The sequence below is a fragment of the Lethenteron reissneri genome, chromosome 20, assembly GCF_015708825.2.
Source record: "Lethenteron reissneri isolate LAM-NWPU_2019-01 chromosome 20, ASM1570882v1, whole genome shotgun sequence".
NCBI lineage: Eukaryota > Metazoa > Chordata > Hyperoartia > Petromyzontiformes > Petromyzontidae > Lethenteron > Lethenteron reissneri.
This window is the reverse complement of record NC_083798.1, coordinates 8,458,941-8,481,205: the sequence shown is the minus strand read 5'-3', so window position 1 is coordinate 8,481,205 and position 22,265 is coordinate 8,458,941. Positions and strand designations below refer to the sequence as shown.

The 22,265-nt window shown below is 49.1% G+C and overlaps 1 protein-coding gene across 1 annotated transcript in view; it reads right to left on the bottom strand.

Annotated features, from left to right (window-relative positions):
• Positions 1-474: 474 nt before the first annotated feature.
• Positions 475-22,265, bottom strand: part of LOC133344693 (amine oxidase [flavin-containing] B-like) — a 47,962-nt gene continuing 26,171 nt past the window's right edge. The window contains exons 7-9 of the mRNA XM_061554756.1: positions 17,213-17,365; positions 2,034-2,193; positions 475-1,428 (exon numbers count right to left, since the gene is read on the bottom strand). Of these exons, the coding sequence (XP_061410740.1) occupies positions 1,202-1,428; positions 2,034-2,193; positions 17,213-17,365 (540 nt within the window). The 3' untranslated portion in view covers positions 475-1,201. The remainder of the gene's footprint in view (positions 1,429-2,033; positions 2,194-17,212; positions 17,366-22,265) is intronic.

Below are 22,265 nucleotides of genomic sequence, written 5' to 3'. Positions count from 1 at the left end.
CAACAGGAGTGACGGGTCCACGCCCGCCAACCCCTCCCGGAGGGGTCGGGGGTCACTCGGCAGCGAAGCCAGACTCTCTCGCACCCGGACCGTCAACGACCGCCACTGAGCATGCCGGGATGGGCCCTTGTGACGGGCCCGCCGCGAGAATGCGCGCCAAAACGCGCAGACTATTGTGAGGTCGGCCGTTGAGGGGCCCTTGCGGACAGGGGGGGGTGGCGTCCGGAGTTCGTGTATATATGTTGGTTTAGGGGAATGGGGTATTTATTCGGGGGGGTGCGTCGGGTTATTTTTTTTCTTCCTGTTGTTGTTGTTGTTATAGTTGTCATTGTTCTTGTTAAAATTACGCGAGGCACACACACGGTTTTGGGGAGGGATGCACCTTTGTTCTGATTATTATTTTTTTTGCAGCCGGGGACGGCTGCGAGCTGTACAGGGGGGGGGGGGGTGATGTAGAGGTGTATTTATGCATGGGCACGGATGGCTAACAAACACAAGGGGCGTGGTTAGAGCCGTACACAGAGGAGGTGCTCACACCGATGTCCGCACCTGCATCCCCCACGGGCCCCTCCCGGGGGGCCAAGTACTATAAAAGATGGTGAGCCGGAGGGCTCGAGGTCGAGTATTAGCTTAAACCAGCGAAGACTGAAGACCAGCTAGAATAGGCCCCGGAGCTCCCCTGGCTGGCTGTCCGTGTCAGGGCCGACCAGGGCAAGCCGGTGGCGTGGCCCCGAGAGCCCAGACTGACGTTCTTATAAGAGCCGGTCTGGAGACTCAGGGTGCCGGGATCCCAGCTTGACCAGGGCTGGGATAGGTAGCCTCCCCTAGCTCCGTAGTGGAGGACTTGGGCGTAGGTTAGCGGGGTTAGATGTTGTGTCTCCCTGTAGCCGAGTAAAGGGGACGATATCCCCTTTAGTACTGTGTGTACCCGTTACTGTACACAAGTTGGTGTTAATAAATAAGTGTGCCTCCGACCCCGTCGTCAAGCCTCCTGAATACTTACTACACATGGCTAGTGTTGTGTACAGGCTAGGTTAAGCGACTGTGGAGAGTGTGTGGACGAGACTGTGAATGTTGATAATAAAGGTGCCTCCTACAAACCTTGTCTCCGAATCACTGACACTACACACGCACGATGCGAAGCGTGTTTGTCAGTCCTACGAATCGATACCAATCGCCGAGATGAGGCGTCGCTCCACCCCTAATTCACATGCACACAAGGACACAAGGGAGCACAGGTGCATGCACACAGCGAGCCCGCCCATTGGCACTCGGCACTGCACCTCTGCACAGGGCTGAAGAGGCACATGGCTCGCGCCTTGTCTGCCTGGATGAAGCCCATGATGGCCGCGTGTTTCCCGTCCGGTTTCGTGTCGTCGATGCAGTACGATATTGGGCCCGAGTCGGACATGCATGATCCATTGAAGCCTTAAACAAATCACATTCACACAAGTCAGCATCACTTACTGAGCAGCATTCACTCCATCAACACCATCTTGGGGAAAATGACCTACACAATATAATAAGGTCGTCTGTTTTACTGTAGACGTGAAAACATTGTGACATGCTTTGAATAAGCTTAGGCCATTGTGTCTTGGCATCACAGTCAAAATTTGCCGATTTTTTTCATTACTGGAAAACTACTTAGGTGGAAAACTCATAGCAATCATTGCTCCCAACTGCAAAAACTTAAACTTAGTAAGACCCTTCTTGTTTACCTTTTCTCTACTTTGCACTCCTATTGTTGGTTGTATTGTTTGTTGTTGTAACTTGCTGACCCGCCCATACTGGACATAAGTGAAAATGAGCTTCATAACTCATCGGATTTCTCCATGATAAAGATTATAATTCTGAAAAGGTCTTAAGACTTTCCTAGGTAACACAACTATAATAAAAATAAATAATGGTCATAACCCCTTGATTTTAACTTGAACTTGAGGCTGCGTTAATGACAATTGCGGTAACATGGTGTCAGCCCAAACCGAAATACACGGCAAAAACACAATAAACAGTGTCTACTGATGTGGCCTCACCACGCTGCTTCCAGAAGCTTGTGCTGTAGAAGGTGATGGTCTTAATGATGGATCCCATCGGCATGCGCTGCACCAGCTGGCTCCTCAGGGGCGGCAGGGCCGGCTCAAAGTGCACCTTGTTTATGAGGGCGGTGGGGATTGCGCTGATTGCAAAACGTGCCTGCGTGACATGGTCAAACAAATTGAATTGTGTTTTCAAGGCCAGCACAACAATAATATTATTGTAACACTTGTTTAGCCATAAAAGCCCCACTAAGTGCCTAGACTTTTTTTCCTAGGATGCTCCTGCAAAGCATTTTGTTTCGCAGAAGGGGGCAATGATTTTGCTGTGTGAAATCTTAATTGCGAAATTTGCAGGGAATCTTTCAGCATTGGGATGCTGAGTAAAATGATTTACAAGATTTGAGGATACAACAATGACAACAACGACGACGAGAACAACAACAACAGACAAAGTGAGTTAATAAAAGCGTGTAAAAATGGCAGGGTCTTGATGGGGGTGAGGTAGCTCAGCACTGATAAATGTGTCAATGTGACTTGCATGAATTGTTTCCCTCATCCATAGAGAAATGTGAGCATGAGGAAGATGACGTTTTTGCCACCCAATAGTGGGCAAGTTACTGCTTGTCTATCCAAAGACGCCGCCTACGTTGGTCGTAATAAGCATCATGAGGTCATAAACTTTGAGTTTTAAGACCCTCACTAAGATGTCATGTCTGTCTGGTGGCTTTTGGTTTGGATAAAGGTAAACCTGGATCTCCTTTCATTTGGGATTGCAAGTGAAGGTGATGAACAGATGGGGCGTGGCATATTGGCTGATGTATGTCATGGCATCCCGAGTCTTCTCATGCATGTATCTTGGTGGAGCTGTGTAATATTTGACAACTTATTAGTTTCATAATAGTAAACAATGAACCTGAGTTCTTAGCGAAAGATTCAATAAAATTGTACTTTGCCCGCGGCCTCGCCTAGATTGCTCAGCCAGAGGAGGTGACACATTGCCAGGCCGGGGGCTGGGCCGCTACCCCCCCACCATCCCCCCGCCCGTGCTACAATAATACTATCTAAGCGCTATAATATTAGTATTTACCGAGCCTATAGTAGTAAGTGCACACATTGGGGTGGGGGGTAGAGAAGAAGACATGACACTTTGATGAATTTACCTCAGCGTTGCGTGTATTTTTTTTGCATTTGGAACGCGAATGAGAAATCCCCCCCACCCTCCACCGATGACGCGTGTGCGTTGCCTGGGGCAACCCCGAGCAGCTTGAGCGGGGCAGGGAAATAATTAAATAAAAACTCACTCAATTGTTAATTTCACTACTTTAAAGTTGACGGATGGGAAAACGAAATAGCCTATGCCCACCACGGGGCTTAGGGTGTGCTGCCTGGCAAAAATGTTTCGACTTAAACCACCCTGTTTGAGAGCCAAATCCCTCGCAAGCGCGCATACGCAGATGGACAGACAGACGGACAGACAGACGGACAGACAAAAATGTACTTTTATTTTTAAAATAGTTTAGTGGTATTCTTAGGTTTTTTCGGTAAAGTCACGTAGGTAAAACATCAAAATTAATAAAAATAAAATAAAATAAAGATCACGACGTTTCGGAGGCAACACAAGTCTCCGTCATCAGGTGGGACCGTCACAGCCAGATTAGCTGCATCAAGTGAGGCAATGATTCAAGATGTAATCCCTTAAAAGCGAGTTGAGGGGGGAGGAGAGGGGGGGGTAGCTCATCAGAATGTGGTAGCCAATGAATGGAACGTATCGGGAGGGAGGGGGGCGGGGCCAAAAGGGTGGGCGACGGCGTGTAAGCGATTGTGCGCAAACGACAAACTGCTGCACACGCCAACGCATTGGACAGAGAGGGGGGAGGGGGAGGCCTGATACACATGATAGAAAAGAAAAGAAAATGCGCATGTTTATACCAATGCTGGCTGAACAATGAAGGGATTACTGTTAAACACTGGGGATGTTAACACTCGGTAAAGTAAAGTAAAATAGTGCCTGTCAGATAAGATGGTCCAAAAAAGTGTAATTAAGTCTTTTTTGCATGGTTAATAACATCTTTCCAATGATTACTAAGTTTGTACCCATCATCACGGTTGAAATTATGTCTGTGTTTGTATATTTGTATGGCTTCGTGTACAAACCTTTGATGGTAGCCAGGAGGTTTGCAGAGAACCTTGGTCTCGGAAAAGACAATTTCATGAGAGCCCACCGAGTTGTAGCAATGATCGGCAACGGCCGAATAATCAGTTCTGCCGTGTTTCAGATCTGACTTGTGCTCGCGGACACGATCAGCAACATGACGTTTCGTTTCTCCAATGTAGCAATCACCACAAATGCAACTCAATTTGTAGACTCCAGGATACTGTAAGTCAGGAACGACATCCTTCACAGATGGAATCAGATCACGGATTTTATGCACTGTACTGAATCGGACTTGGATCTTATGTTTGTTTAGAATTTTGTGTCGACGATAACCTCTCCTACATACAAACTAGCCCGTTTTCTATCAGATACTCTGCTCCCCTTCACAGGCAAGACCTCTTCGGCAGTACTCAACTCAACCCAATTAGTCTCTATGGTTAAGGACATGGTACTATCTCCTGATGACATCCTCGTCAGCTTTGATGTAGTATCTTTGTTTACCAAAGTCCCAGTACCGGACACCCTAACAATAATTTAGGACTTAGTCCAACATGGATTGAATTCTGATGTACCTGCGCTGGGTAGGCATTGCCTCACCAACACCTATTTTACCTGGAATGGCACCTTCTACAAACAGAATGAGGGTACCCCTATGGGCTCCCCCTTGTCACCAGTTATAGCCTACATGTTCATGGAAAAGTTTGAATCAGACGCCATCCAGACATCCACCCTGCGTCCTTCCTTGTGGAAGAGGTATGTGGACGACACATTCGTCATCTGGCCACATGGCCTCCCAGCACTGAACCACTTCTTGGACCACATCAATTCTAGACACCCATCCATCAGATTCACCATTGAAGTGGAGAAAGACGGTAAACTACCATTCTTGGATATTCTGTTTGAGAGGAGGCCTGACGGATCCTTGGGACATTCTGTCTACAGGAAAGCCACCCACACAGATTCCTACTTGAAACCGGATTCCCACCACCACCCATCTCAAAAGAATTCTCTCATCAAAACGCTATACCACAGAGCCCATGGCATTTCTGACCAACACCACCTGACCGGTGAATTAAGACATGTACATCGGGCCCTCAGGATGAACGGATACTCTGACCGTACTATCCGCCAAGCTGTCTCTCCCACCACACAGAAACAGCCACATAAAACTCCGACCAAAACTATCACGTTACCATACATAGCAGGCGTGACCAAAAAGATATCCAAAATTCTAAACAAACATAAGATCCAAGTCCGATTCAGTACAGTGCATAAAATCCGTGATCTGATTCCATCTGTGAAGGATGTCGTTCCTGACTTACAGTATCCTGGAGTCTACAAATTGAGTTGCATTTGTGTTGATTGCTACATTGGAGAAACGAAACGTCATGTTGCTGATCGTGTCCGCGAGCACAAGTCAGATCTGAAACACGGCAGAACTGATTCTTCGGCCGTTGCCGATCATTGCTACAACTCGGTGGGCTCTCATGAAATTGTCTTTTCCGAGACCAAGGTTCTCTGCAAACCTCCTGGCTACCATCAAAGGTTTGTACACGAAGCCATACAAATATACAAACACAGACATAATTTCAACCGTGATGATGGGTACAAACTTAGTAATCATTGGAAAGATGTTATTAACCACGCAAAAAAGACTTAATTACACTTTTTTGGACCATCTTATCTGACAGGCACTATTTTACTTTACTTTACCGAGTGTTAACATCCCCAGTGTTTAACAGTAATCCCTTCATTGTTCAGCCAGCATTGGTATAAACATGCGCATTTTCTTTTCTTTTCTATCATGTGTATCAGGCCTCCCCCTCCCCCCTCTCTGTCCAATGCGTTGGCGTGTGCAGCAGTTTGTCGCTTGCGCACAATCGCTTCCACGCCGTCGCCCACCCTTTTGGCCCCGCCCCCCTCCCCCCGATACGTTCCATTCATTGGCTACCACATTCTGATGAGCTCCCCCCCTCTCCTCCCCCCTCAACTCGCTTTTAAGGGATTACATCTTGAATCATTGCCTCACTTGATGCAGCTAATCTGGCTATGACGGTCCCACCTGATGACGGAGACTTGTGTTGCCTCCGAAACGTCGTGATCTTTATTTTATTTTATTTTTTATTAATTTTGATGTTTTACCCACGTGACTTTACCGAAAAAACCTAAGAATATGAATCCTTGCAGTCACGAAAGCTTCAAATCTAGAATTAATTTAGTGGTGCGCACTGATGATATAATGTACCTGAGCTAAAATGGCAGTGTGCACCCTATTGTATGATAACAATTTTTAACACGTGGATATTTCACGAATCAGACGCATTGTTTCATTCAGAACTTGGAGTTGCAGAGTCACCGCTCCCAAATCCCTTGTATAATAGCCTGAACAGGAGAGCCTTGAGCTTCTGCTTAAAGGTGGACGGTGCTCGGATGCTGGATCTGTGCAGTGGGGGAGAGTTCCAAATGGCTGGTACAGCTACGGAGAAATGCTATTCGATCAAGACAATGTGCGCTCTGGGCACGATGAGCAGGTTATTAGATGTACCCCATAGGATGCAGCGGTGAACTCTAGTCAGTCGTGTAAGAAGCGTGGAGAAATATGGCAGGAGACCTTAAAAAAAATCTTGATTACACAGGATAGCAATTTTGTGATGTAGCCTTGATTTTATGGGGATCCAGTGCAAGGTTTTTAGTGAAGCCATGGAAAATGTATGGCTGCACCTTATGCCAAGGACGGCACCTGACAGGTTGTTTTGAAACCGCTGTAGTTTGTCGAGGTATTTTTCAGAAGTACGAGCAAGGATAACGTTGCAATAATCAATGTGAGTACCGATAAGTGCTACACGCTGGTATTTGCAGTGGGCAGATTTGTCACAAGGCCCTGCGATGGTGGTTATACCCCTTTATTATGTTGAACGCTTGGTTGTGGAGTCGGAATGTGGAGTTCAAGGTGATTGCGAGGATTTTCAGATGATTTGAAAGACCGATGGTGGAGCTAATGCTGAGTAGATTTTGAGCTGCCTGGTGCCTATGAAAAGAGCTATAGGTCTTTAGGAGTATCTCGGCCTCGCTGTGTGCTGCGTTGCACCGCTAGTCGAGTAGACATCCCATGTGTTCAATAAACCCTCGAAGCCAGGATGACCGTCCAACTCCGATCGTCATTTATTGATTGTAACAGGTAAAACTGGTGAGAAAACACAGATACAGCATCTGTTATAATTCGGAAACACCCACACAATGAACACCACAGCATCAGAACATTGTCTCAGATAACAATAGATCCTGGAAGGACCAGGCCCCCACGTTACCCCTGAACAACTAGACAAAAGCACAAGCTGGTGCGTTGCATACAGACACAGTGTATTCATCCCACTGCACCCCAAATGTACAGCATTACACTTAACACTAAACTGTGGATGAGATACTTCGTCATCTTTACTCTCAGGATCGCAACATAGGCACAAGTCTGACTCGACCTACTAAATCACAAGTAACATCCACAATAAGGAAAGTCACAGGCTTCGTTACTAACTAGGCCTCGTATTTACTACAACAACTTAACGGCACCATAAAGGCATTTACATTGCTATAACGGTCATTCCAACATTACAACAGCATTTCCAATATTATAGGAATATAAACAACTTACAGATAATGCTTCTTAAGCTCCCACAATGGACAAGTGCGGCTGTGGTCTCACTGAGATGCGATGCGTGCCGCCATCTTGACTTATCTGTGTAATGGCTGATGCCCGCGTGGTACAGTGGAAATCTGACATCGTCACTTCCTGGTCACGTGACCAACATTAGCATCAAAAAACAGGAACTTCCTGTGACCGTACGCTCCATAACTGCCGTGAGGCAAGACACTCCCCGTCTGGTATCTAGGAGATACCACCATTTATTTCCTATCTCATAAACAAGTGTATAACAACTTCAACGGGTCGACTTATTTGTCCATATCTTTGCGAGAGAGAAGTAGTACTATCTCGACTATGGGCCTGATGAAAGTTCTTGCGACACCTTGCTTCGCAATCATAACCTCGACCTTTCGAACTTTTCCATCGGCACTTGGAATCGACTTGAGGATGCGGCCCATTGGCCACTCATTCCGTTTGGCTTGGTTGTCCTTCAGTAGGACGAGGTCGCCTTCTTGGATGTCTGGTCTATTAGACTGCCACTTGTTGCGCACTTAAAGTGTCGTAAGGTACTCGTTTTTCCAGCGACGCCAGAACGTGTTCGCGAAGCTCTGCACTTGTCTCCATTGACGTCTGTAGAGGTCTGCAGTGCTGGCCTCCTCGGTAGGTGCTGTGAGCACATCTGTCTTCTGGGTAAGAAGTGTAGCAGGAGTCAAGATGAATGGTGACTCCGGGTCGGTTGAGACGGGGATCAGGGGTCTTGAGTTAATTATGGCTGAGACCTCAGCCATGAGAGTGGTCAAGACCTCGTGAGAGAGCCGTGTGGACCCGACATCACATAGCATGGAGTCGAGAATGCGTCGAGAAATCCCGATCATGCGTTCCCAGGCTCCACCCATGTGCGAAGAGTGGGGAGGATTGAAGATCCATGTGCAGCCTTGATCACTAAGGTATTTCCTGACAGAATAATCTTCGACATTCTCCGTATTGATCTTAAGCACTTTACATGCTCCTATGAAATTGGTTCCACAATCAGAACGGAGTTGCTTGGCTGGCCCTCTGATGGCGAAGAATATCCGGAGTGCATTTATAAAGCTCGAAGAGTCCATGGACTCGATGACTTCGATGTGCACTGCTCGTGTACTCATACAGGTGAACAGCACTGCCCAACGTTTGCTGTTCGCGAGCCCTCCTCTGGTGCGGCGGGAGATGACTGTCCACGGTCCGAACACGTCGATCCCTACAGAGGTGAAGGGAGGTTCCACACTGAGTCGATCGGCTGGGAGGTCTGCCATTTTCTGTTCTTCCTGTTTTCCACGTAGCTTGCGACACCGGATACACTTGTGGATTGTGCTGGCGATGCACCTCTTTGCTCCAACGATCCACAGCCCTGCAGATCGGATTGCTCCTTCTGTGAAGTGCCGACCTTGGTGCTTGACCTTCTCGTGGTAGTGGCGCACGAGTAAGATTGCGATGTGGCTCTGGCTTGGGATTATGAGGGGGTTTCGTTCATTCTCATCTAATTCTGCATTCCCTAGCCGACCACCGATCCTGAGCAAGTCGTCTTTGTCCATCCCGGGGTTTAGCTTCCTGAGGGTGCTGACCCTAGGAAGGTCTTCTCCCTTGTTAATGGCCTTGATCTCACTTGCATAAGCTGCCTGTTGCACACAGCGGAAGATTGATTTCCTTGCTCTGGAAAGCTCGTCTTCAGTGCGTGGCACTGTGCAGTAATGCCATCCATTGCAGCTACCAGTGGTGCCTCTCATTGGGCGATGAAAGCAGTCTGCGATATGCGTTAAATGTGCTATCGCTCGCACGAGCGTCGTCCATTTCGAGAAATGTTCAAAATGGTGTGGACTCAGTGGACTTCTTGGTCGCACATTTGTTACGAAAGTTGTCACTAGAGGACGAATCTCCTTGTCGGACTCGGGCTCTATGAGTCCAAAGGTCTCCTTTGTAGTACATGGGCCACCGTCATGTCGTAACAGGAACGCTGGACCCGTCAGCCAGATGGTTTGATTCAGCAGAGATGCAGGGACGGACCTAGTTGCGAGATCTGCTGGATTCTGGTCAGTTGGAACGTAATTCCATTGCTCCGGCTGCGTCGATCTCCTGATGCGCTCCACCCGGTTGCTGATGTAGGTGTAGAACCTTCTGGTTTGGTTGTTTATGTAGCCTAGTACGATCTTACTGTTCGTGTAGAACTTGACCGCGTCCAGTTTGACGTCAAATTCGTCTAAGATCAGTTCCGCCACCTCTGTAGCAAGAACAGCTCCACACAGCTCGAGCCTTGGGATGGTATGTTCTGGTTGTGGGGCCTTGCCGTGGAACTTCTTCCAGGATTCCCACTCGGACGACAGCTCCGGGTCTAGGAACGGAGAGGCCACGGCCGCAGCAACCACCGCCACGACCACCAGTAGAGCGACGAGCAGCGGCTTCGTCTTAGTCTTCTTCCCGTCAGTCAGGACTGGCTTGGAGAAACGTGGAGGAACAAACTCCAGTGAAGACGGTGGATGTACAAGCGAAGTCATGGTGGTTTCTTCGTAAGTCTGCACGGTACAGCCTTGACTTCTCTCGCCGAGTTTCTCTTTCAGCGTGAAGTGGTTGGGGCACGGTTTGAAGAGCGACGTGCGTCCATTCGTGAGCACACTCGTTCTGAATGTGCTAATGTGGTCTGGTTTGTGTATTCCCTTCAGACAAACGTCACCGACGATGACCCATCCTAGGTCGAGTCTCTGGGCATAGGGAGCGTCGTGAGGTCCATTGCGTTGGTTACGAACCTTGTGGACTCTCAGCATGTCCCTGCCGAGCAGAAGTAAAATCTGTGCCGCGTGATCCAATGGCGGGATGAACTCTGCTATGGGTTTCAGGTGTGGGTGGTGACGTGCAACTTCGGGCGTGGGAATCTCACTCCTGTCGTCCGGTATCTCGTTGCACTCTGTCACCGTAGGAAGGGCTAGCTTCATGGTGCTATCTATGGTTTCCACCATGAGGCCGCTCGCTCTTCTTCCCGCTGTCTCCATCAATCCTGAGCATGTTCTGAGCGTGTATGGAAAGGAATTCCCACCTACACTTAGCTGATCAAAGAACTCTGACCTTGCCAAAGACCTGTTGCTCTGGTCGTCCATTATGGCGTACATCCTTACTGCCCTTTCAGGATGTCCTTTGGGATAGACTCGGACGAGGCATATCTTTGAGCAAGATCTTCCTTTGAAGCCTTCTCCACAGACTTCTGTGCATTTGGTTGTGATTGACGAAGTGAGTGCGGTGGTCTCGCCTTGCTCCCCGCCGTGCTCTGCTTCGGGATCGGAAGCCTTAGTGCTACTGGGTTTCGAGTAAAATGTGTGCAGAGCAGTTGCGTGTTTGTCGCTGCCACATTCCTCGCACTTGATATCTGCCTTGCAATTCCTTGCAAGGTGGTTTGTAGAAGCACAGCATTTGAAGCACACTCCAAATTCTTTCAACATGTTCTTCCGCTCTTCCAATGGCTTCCTCCTGAACTCACGGCATTTCTGGAGGGAGTGAGGTTTATCATGCAATGGGCATTGCTTCTCTGGATCCTCTATCTTTTTCTTTGTGGTGGTTGCCTGGACAGAGTTTGCGAATGTCGTAGGAGAGACCTCAGTCTTGTGTACGGAAATTGGCACTCTCGCTGTTCCTCGTTTCGCCGTTGTCCTTTCCATTTTTGGGAGATCTGGACTGGAAATCCCCGTGGTGCCAAACATGAAACTCGGGTCATTTCTAGTCTTAGCCAGGTTGCGGATAAACTTTGAGAAAAAAGAGAATGGGGGGAATGCAACCTGATGCTCTGACTTGTATCTTGAACCCGCTGTTCTCCATTTTTCCTGCACGTCAAATGGCAATTTCTCTACGATGGGGTTCACGCCATGGTAGGTATTCAAGAAAATGAGACCTGGTAAGTAGGGATCAGCCTGGGCTGATTCAAGCTCCATCAAAAGATCTCCAAGCTCCCGTAACCTTTTATTGTCTCGACCAGAGATTTTTGGAAAGTTCTGCAACTTCTTGAAGAGAGCCTTCTCAATGGTTTCTGGGCTTCCATAGCACTCCTCGAGCCTCCCAAACCGCATGCAGGCTTGAGGCGGGGTCGTCAATGTTTGCTGACCGGATCTTCTTTGCGTACTCTGCAGACTCATTTCCTAACCATTTCACCAACAGGTCGAGTTCTTCACTTGCAGAGATGTCTGCATTTCGGATTGCATTCCTGAAGGTAGATCTCCAGGCTCGATAGTTCTCAGAGTGGTCATCAAACTTAACGAGTCCTGTGTTGATTAGTTCGCGGTGAGCCAGGTACCTAGCAAAGTCTCCTAGTCCTGCTGATCCAGGGTGTGTCCATACTGGCGCTTGTGAGGCGGCATTATTGGCTGTATTGCCGAGCATGCCGTCATTTGCGATGGCGTTGGACTGTGGGCCCAAAGGGTTTCGATCACGTTGGTTGTATCCCCTTATGTGACTGTCTGGAATGTGGGTCTGACTTGGTGCATCCACGTCTGACCCCACGTGCGCGACGCTGAGTTGGCGACTAACTGCCAGGGCAGGATATGCATTTCCAACATTCCTGTAGACAGCATTCATGTTCATTCGGTGTGGAGATGGCGATGCCTGAACGTCCACCCTTTGTTCAGTAACGTTTGGTGGAGGAGCATTGATGCATTGTTCAGACCAGTCCAAAATATTTTTTCTGGTGAGTTGATCACGGTCCTTGACAGGTATCTGAGTGCCAAACTCACTCCAATTCTCTTCCTTATCCAGGTTGGCTGCTGCCTCGAGCACCTCTGCCTGGGCCATTGCAGCAGCTGCTTCCCTTTTGAGTTGTAGGGTGCTTAACTTAGCATCTAGCTCAATTTTCTTCCATGTGGCAGTAGCCTCTAATATACTCTCTTGCTCTCGTGCGGCAGCAGTTGCTATGCTTGCTTCTTCTTGTATACGAGCCCTTTCAATTAGCATGGCTTCCTCTTCGGCCATGTAGGCAATACGGGCGTTTGCTGCTTCTGCTGCGGCGCGTGCCTGAGCTGCTGCCATACCAGTAGATGATATATGTGAGTGTGCTGAGGCTTTAGATCTTGTGGTGGACCTGGATGAGACAGAGTGCTGAGATCGTGTCTCTCTTAAGCCCTCCACACGGTCCATTGCATCTTGTATCACTGCCTGCACATTATCATCGAGCAGTTCGAGGAAGTGCTCTTGTCTGCGCACTCCCTCAATGCCCTCATCTGTTTTCACCTTCATCAGGAGGGAGATGTATCTATTTGCCAGGAGCTTGTAGCTTGAGCTGCTCACATTCACTCGCTGGATGGCCCGCTGAATTGAGGCCACTGTGTCTGAGGCATTTGAAGCTTCAGATAAATCTGCTTCAACCCGGTTCCATGCCCGTTGTATCCTGGCATCCAGGTCCTGTTTCTCAGCCTCATAGCTTTCCAAGGCCCGTTGCGTCAACCTGACCTCCCTCTGGGGCCTTGAACTCCCTTGGTCCTCTTGAGGCAGGATGGGAGGTCCTGGATTGCTTAAATCATCTTCTTCAGCATCTCTCCCTGCTGAACTGTGGCTGTCCATGCTGTGATGCTTGCAACACGATTTTAATGTAGACTCGTTGCAGAGTTCCTTGCTTGCTGCAGGCTGACTGCTTGAGAGCTGGTTGCTTGCTGCAGGCTGACTGCTTGAGAGCTGGTTGCTTGCTGCAGGCTGACTGCTTGAGAGCTGGTTGCTTGCTGCAGGCTGACTGCTTGAGAGCTGGTTGCTTGCTGCAGGCTGACTGCTTGAGAGCTCTTTTCTTGCTGCAGGCTGACTGCTTGAGAGCTGGCTGCAGGGCTGGTTGGAAGCTTCAAGAAGACTATCTTTTTACTTGGCTGCAGAGAGCTGGCTGCAGCACTGGTTGGGAGCTTCAGGAAGAATATCTTTTTACTATCTCGGCCTCGCTGTGCGCTGCGTTGCACCGCTAGTCGAGTAGACAACCATGTGTTCAATAAACCCTCGAAGCCAGGATGACCGTCCAACTCCGATCGTCATTTATTGATTGTAACAGGTAAAACTGGTGAGAAAACACAGATACAGCATCTGTTATAATTCGGAAACACCCACACAATGAACACCACAGCATCAGAACATTGTCTCAGATAACAATAGATCCTGGAAGGACCAGGCCCCCACGTTACCCCTGAACAACTAGACAAAGGCACAAGCTGGTGCGTTGCATACAGACACAGTGTATTCATCCCACTGCACCCCAAATGTACAGCATTACACTTAACACTAAACTGTGGATGAGATACTTCGTCATCTTTACTCTCAGGATCGCAACATAGGCACAAGTCTGACTCGACCTACTAAATCACAAGTAACATCCACAATAAGGAAAGTCACAGGCTTCGTTACAAACTAGGCCTCGTATTTACTACAACAACTTAACGGCACCATAAAGGCATTTACATTGCTATAACGGTCATTCCAACATTACAACAGCATTTCCAATATTATAGGAATATAAACAACTTACAGATAATGCTTCTTAAGCTCCCACAATGGACAAGTGCGGCTGTGGTCTCACTGAGATGCGATGCGTGCCGCCATCTTAACTTATCTGTGTAATGGCTGACGCCCGCGTGGTACAGTGGAAATCTGACATCGTCACTTCCTGGTCACGTGACCAACATTAGCATCAAAAAACAGGAACTTCCTGTGACCGTACGCTCCATAACTGCCGTGAGGCAAGACAAGGAGTTTAATAGGAGGTTATTTATCCAATGCTGTAAGGTTGGGGTACAATCGGCAAGGTTGAGTGGAGCATGATGGGAAGTTAGAGTGAAATGTCATCAAACATCTTGATAAGTGTAGTCTCGCGAGATGGGCTGAGTGGCAGGTAGACTGCAGGGGGCAAAAACTGGGGGATGAAGTGATGGGATCTTTGATTCTGACAAGTTCGAGGCATTCATGAAGTTTGGAAGTGGTTGATACGTTGATAATGGGGTGGTAGTTTGCAGGGACTTCAGGGTTGGAGCTGGGTTTCTTTAGTTGAGGTGTCACTTGGCATAGTTAAAGTGACAGAGGAAAAATACCGGACTGAAAGGAGGCACGAGTAAGATGAGAAACCATTATTGCAACACACCGGTGTGCTGAAGCAGCAATACATTGGCACGTTTGTTCACGTGGCTACGTCATGAATTGACAGTGTTGGGTGCATTAGGGTTAACGACAAATTTTACTTCAGCTATCTCAAGTTACATGCCCATCTCACTTCTATCGAGGATATACACATTTATGGAGCGCATGGTGCTCACACGCATCGCGCCCACAGTTAAGCCACACTTGCCTGTCGAACAAGCCGGCTTTTGACCTGCCAGAAACTGCTGTGAGCAGGTCCTTTCCCTTACCAGCTACATCAAAGCTGGATTCCAGCGAAAAAAAAAAACGGTACCGCCATGATAGACCTCTCATCCGCCTATGACACTGTCTGGAGACATGAGCTCCTACTCAAGGCAGTGTGCATCATCAAGTGCCATTCAACACTGAATCTGCTAAACCCGATGCTCAGCAACTGAAACTTCTAGGAACACCTTTCCAGTAACACAAACCATACAAAAAATGGCAACGACAACTTACCTCAAGAATCGGTACTCCGATCTTGTTTAACATTTTCACCAGCGACTTACCAAAGACATCATCCCGCAAATTTGTCTATGCGGAACGACATAGAAATGGCTACTCAGGAAACAAACCTGAAGTCTATTAGTGACAGACTGACAGAAGACTTGTCTGTATTAGAAGACCACTTCCGAAGGTCGAGATTACGGCTGAATCCATCCAAAACGACTGTCTCAATCCACAATCTCAATAATTGTAATATAAATGCTGTCAAAAATAATATAATATTTTGCGACATAGAATTGTAATGTATTACTTACTGTTAGTAGCTCAGCTTATTGGTGAGTATATTTAGTATACTGATGATACTATGTAACTTATACTTTAGTTGTTTACGTGGTGGTTTAATTACTGCAGCTACATACTATTAACATTCCTTCCCTTTATTAATGTTACCCCTATCCCCTCCCTTTGATGTTAATCCTGCATAATGCACGGGCATAATGACTTTAAACCCCCCGCCAAACCTCTACGCATTTCACAAGTAGTACTAATCGCATATCTGCATTTCCCATAAATATGCTAAATTCCTCTTGATATGCAAATTCTTTTGTCAAGGCGCTCTTCGCCCCTCCATCCCAGCTTAAATAGTCGCCCCAAGCCTGGAGTGTGTTATTCAGACTCTGTCTTCTCGACAGACCTGTTCTCCACCTGAGGACGGCTGCTTACGATGTGGCCGAAACGTAGTGAGAATTATTTTATAAAGTTTTATTTTTATTATTTTATTATTTCCATTCTACGTGACTTTACCGAAAGAACCAAGAAGATGAATCCCTGCAGTCACGAAAGCTTTAAATAGAAATCGACCACCATATCGCAAACAAATGAATCCTACTCCCACTCTCCGGTGGACTGAGCAGTCGCGCTACTCCCGAAGCTATCGCATGGCTCACAGACTTAAACGTGGACTGTGAATTAAACATACTTCCCATATGCTAGAAGAAGATCCAAAAATCAAGTATGGTACATATTTGTGTTTGATTGGAGACTGATGCATTAGAGAGCAATCTCAAACCATTTAACAATTGTTGTTTTGCTGGTAGTTACAACCATAATTGCCACAATTATGGCAACTGCTGATGATGCTGAAGAAGGATCTGACCCAAACATCAATTATGAATCACATTTAGTCATGAAAACCTACGAGTTAAATTTACAATGAAGGCTTCCTTAATGGGCTACCTTGTTTGCTAATTTAAGTTACATGGCTTCATTGCTTTGTCATTATTCTGCCTTGCCATGGATTGAGGGATTTTTGTATGCAATTCTATTTAGTACGTCCTCCAAAGGGTGCTGGGTGAAATAATGCATTGCAAAATTGAGTGAGGTAGTGGCAGATTTGGCAGGCTTTCATTGAATTGGCCATGGCTGCTGATAAACGATTTAAACTAAACAGTATTTGATATTTTACCAGGTCAGGCCCACTGAGCTGTATAGCTCTTTTTCAGAAGTGACCTGGCCACAAATGATAGCTCAACCAAGTTGCCTATCATGTGAAAATTTATAGCAGCTAAATACTTTAAATGCATATTTCTAAATGTGTAGGGAAAAACCGGAGGACCCAGAGCAAAATCCACATGACCACGGGGAGAACATACAACTTCCAAATATACAGCCATCAGAGTAGGGATTGACCCAACGACCTCCTGCATACCAGGCAAGGTAGTTAACATCTTGCCACCGTGACAGCTCCTCCAGTGTGGTAGTGTAAAGTGTGAAGCGTCTTACTTTGTACCGGTCTCCCTGCACCGTGGTGACCTGCACGCCCTCGTCCGTCTGGACGATACTGGCCACTACGTGCTTCAGCTTCAGGATGTCCCTGCTCACGCGATCTGCCAAACGCTCGCTCACGGTCTGCGCACCCAGCACAAACTTCCTCTCCTGTGCGCAGACAGTCATAACATCCGCGTGTCATTCGTCATCGCATATGTCATAGGGTGGCAGGGTAGTTCAGTCGGAATCTCATGCCAGCAAGGAGAACATGGGCTCGATTTCTCACTCTGTGGAGTTTGAATATTCAACCCCTGTTCTGCATTTCCTCTGTGTTGCCCGATTGGTATTGGCCAAACATAACAATGTAGAAACATTTTCTACAAAATACTCGTTTGGGATTACACGTAGCAGTATCACCCCCAACTGTGAAAACTTGGCAGGACCACCCTGAAAAAGAGCCTTGAGACTCGGTGATGATTTCCTGGGTAAGCTAGCGTAATATGTGGAAGAATAAATTTTCTGCAAAGAACAAGAGACAGTGATTCCATTAAAGCACTTGCGATGAGGTTAGATGGTATAAACGGCTTTGACAATAATTACGTCTTGATCTTTGATTGATTGATCTTGATAGCTGCAGGTAATATGCAGCGATTGAAAAAAATGTCTAAAGGTATAATCGTACATTTCTTTTCATTGTCAAATTCAGCTTTCCAAAAACATCCTGCTCTTGTTACCCTTTTTTCATAAATTTGATTCCAAACTGCTTTCAGGAATTTCTCTCGACTCACTTATTTAGTGATATTGTCCAGTTATGTCCATGAAACAATAATTTTATTTCGTTGAGTGACATTGTTGTACGTGAATTTTATTTTGCTCCGATTTACCCTGAATTTGCTGCCTTCTTTATTAAACATGTAGTTGGTCAATAATTACAGTAGAGTCGCCTTTTGAGGCAACACGTATTTTTATTAACAAATAATCCCTAACACAAAGGGGTAACGGCCCCTTACACCCGATACGCCTCTCACTGGCTATTCTAACCCTTCTTGAGTGAAGCTTGGTCTTCAATGGTGTATAAGCTGGAGCCGACCCTTACCAAGGGTACGGCTCTGCACGTGGGCACTTCTCTTCAGTCTTCACTGGTATAGCTTAGAGCCGACCCTTGCCAGGGGTACGGCTCTGTCCATTGGGCTCTTCTCTTCAGGAGGCTCTTGATCTTCAGGTGAACGACGACTCCTTGACCGTTCAGAGGTCCGGCATTTATACAAGTCTGTGGCTTGCTCCGCCCCAGCCACGCCTTCCTTCCAGAACCTTCCACCAGGTCCTGGGAGGGTGACGTCATCCCCCCCCCCTCCCGGGGTCTGGGGTCTGCATCTCAGGATCCTTATCCCATAGGGGTTACCGTTGGCCCCTTGGGCCATAGTCCCTTGACACTGGGCTCAGTCACACTACCGCCCCCTATTGGCACGTGTGGGATACTACCGGCTGACAGCATGCGGAGTGCATAATAATACCTCTGTAATAAAGGACTCTTAGGCGATGTTGGTCTCCGTCTGTCCTTTATTGAGTTCTTGTCTCGCACCCCGCAATGTCCCCGGTCGGACCCGCACCTCTTCCGTCGCGTGCCCTCCACACGCCGTTCGAGTCCTCCGCTCTCTCTCTGCAGCCACATCGCTGCCTGTGTGCCCCGCACACTCTGCAGCCACCCCGCTGCTCCGTGTAACTCCGCACACTCTGCAGCCACTCCGCTGCTCTGTGTGCCCCGCACACTCTGCAGCCACTCTCCTGCTCCGTGTGCTCCCGCACACTCTGCAGCCACTCCGCTGCTCCACGTACACCGCTGGACGACGGTGCCGTGACTCCGACCACGTGGCAATTCGTGCCACCCCTCGCCAGCACCCCGCGTGGCTTCTTCTATCTTTACTCTCTCTCGACTCCCGATCCCCTTCCGATTCTCACCCTATATCCTTCTCCTCACGTGACCCTGACTCCTCCTCCTCCTCCTCACGTGACCCTGACTCCGCCCCCACTTACCCCGACGACCAGGCTCCACCTCCCCTAATACTCCGGCCCGCGTGAGTGGTGCGGAGGCAGCGCCCACCCTGTCCTTGCTCGCATTACATGACCCCCCCCCCTAATGAAAAACCCAGCCGTCCCCGGCTGCAACAGAACAAAATAATGCGAGCAACAATACAGCAATCAGCATCACAAGACAAACGGAGATTATAACAATAACAACAACAATAACAATTAACGAAAGGAAAGGGACTTGGAATGCGTGCGGGTCGCCGGCCTGTCCCGAACGGGGGGCGGCCCCCGCACAGACCGCGACCGCGACAGGGTTTTAGGAGCGGCGGGATCGGAACCACCCACCGCTGTTGGAGGCCTGTCAATTCTAAAGTCCCGTTCCCCAGAGAGACCCGTCGCCGGGGTCTCCTGCAAATGCGTCCGTGGCGGGGTTGTAAGGGCAGCGGGGTCAAGTGTCCCCGTCGCCGTGGTAGGCCCACCCGGAGCAGGAATCACTGTATCCGTCTGTGTCGCGACCGGTCTGTCTGTAGAAGGCACGACAGGCGCGCTTGCAGGTTGAACAGGCAAAGTCAGTGGCGCGTCGGATGCAACAGACACCGGCAAGGCAACATTAGGAGATGACGCATCCGTCCGTGGGGCCACGTAGGGTTTCAATCGAGACGTATGGACGTACCAGCGCCGCGATCCGAAACGAACACGTGCGGACTGCGGACTAGGAACCTCAATGAGCACAACCGGCCCCTGCCATGGTTTGTGCAACTTAGCGGAGGTCCCCACCCGCACCTGCGGGCAGTGCAGCCAGGCCATGCCCCCCCCTCGCCAGGGGGATTCCCCATCCGAGCGCCGAGCGCAACGTTCGTTCCCGGCCTGGGTGTTGGCCGTAGCCAGTCGGGCCCCCTTCCGTGCCTCTGCCACGCGACGAACAGCATCCTGAATGTACTCCAGGAGAGGCTTAACAGGACCCCTCGCCCCCGTACCCAGCTGCACGTCCACCGGCGGCACATTCTCGCGGCCGTACATTACAAAAAAGGGTGAGTACCCCGTCGATGCATGAGGCGTCATCCTGTATGCAGAGAGCACCCCAGGAATATGAAAATCCCAATCAGCCTGCTTTTCGCTAACCGTGTGACAGAGCATGGCCGACAGAGTCCGATTAAACCGTTCCACCATCCCATCCGTTTGCGGGTGGTAGGGAGACGTCCGAACCTTCTTGGTCCCCAGTGCAGCACACACCTCAGCCAATAATTTAGAAGAAAAATTTCGCCCTTGGTCTGTGAGCAACCTTTCCGGCGCCCCTTTGTCCATTACGTATCCGAACACGAACGCGTCCGTGATAGACGCCGCCGACTGGTCGGGTAAGGGCCAAGCCATCGCCCAGCGGGAAAGATATTCCACCCCGACCAGCAAAAATGTATTCCCCCGAGTGGACGGCGGGAAGGGCCACAAAATATCCAACGCCACCAACTCGTTAATCCGAGACACCTGTATGGACTGCACTGGCGGCACATATGGGTGTTTAGGCGGCTTCCGCCGGGCACAGTTGGGACACGCCCGAATGTGCCCGACGACATCAGTCGTCATGCCGTGCCAGAAGTAGTCCCCCGCTGCAACGTCAACAAGGTTTTCTGCACCCCGAGATGCAACAACGTCTCGGAGTGCAGAGTCCGAACCAACTCGTACCGTAATGACGACGGCACCACCAGACGCCAGCGATCGTGCAACCCTTCCCTCCACATTAGCAACCCATCCCGAAGAGCAGCTCCCGGTGTCCCACCGGACAGCGGTCCCCCTGTCCCCTTCGCAGCCCGACCCCGCAAGGCCCCCAGCGACTCATCGAGCAATTGCTCGCGAATCCATACCAAACGCAGCAGGTTCAAAACCCCATCAGCCGGTCCCGGGCATACGGGAGCCTCGGGCACTTCGACAGCGGACACAACAGGCCGAGGGGGTTGCGGAATCTGCGTACACCTATTCGTGCCCGAAGCGCAAGCGCAAGGGGACCCCTGCGGCAATCTGGAGAGTGCATTCGCGTGACGTGACCCCTTCCGATACTGAATTTCTAACGAAAATTCCTGCAGGGTTTCCAACCATCGAGCCAATTGGCCAGACGGTTGGTCAACTCTCAGGGCATGGTCCGTGCGCACAATAAACGTACGGCCGTACAAATACGGCCGATATTGGCGAAGAAAATGTACAATAGCCAAAAGTTCGCGGCGAGTAACGCAGTAACGTGTCTCCACTGTAGACAACACGCGGCTACCGTAAGCTACCATCCGTTCGACGCTGTCCCTAGACTGGGACAGAACAGCCCCAATCCCGGTGTCACTAGCGTCAGTATCCAGAATAAAAGGTCGAGTGAAATCTGGATAGTCCAATGTCAGTGCCAACACCAAACGATCGCGCAGGCCTTGAAACGCTGCCTCTTCTGTCGGTCCCCAGCTGAATCTGCGGCCTTTAGCTGTAAGGTGGTGCAACGGCCTAGCGATCGTGGCAAAGTTGGGAACGAACCTGCGGTAATATGAAGCGAACCCAACGAACCGACGCATGTCCCCCACTGAGGCCGGAGTCGGCCAGTTACGGATGCACGCCGTCTTCTCCGGGTCCGTGGCGACCCCTTCCGAACTGACAATGTGGCCCAAATAGCGCACGGATCGTTGCAACAGGTGACACTTTTTTGGCTTAAATTTCAAATTGGCGGAACGCATTCTGGCAAACACCACGTCCAACCTCCGCAGATGTTCCTCAAACGTGCGGCTGAAGACGATAACATCGTCTAAGTATATCAAGCACGTCTCCCACTGCAGAAACGTTAATACGAGCTCCATCAACCGCTGGAATGTCGCGGGGGCGGCGTTCAAGCCCATGGGAAGACAATTAAACTAAAACAATCCCTGCGGCGTTCGGAAAGCCGTCTTTTCCCTCGAGGATTCGTCCAGGGGAAGTTGCCAGAATCCCAATGAGAGATCAAGAGTAGGAAAAAAATTCGCCCCAGACAAGGCATCGAGGGAATCATCCATACGCGGCAGGGGGTATGCGTCCG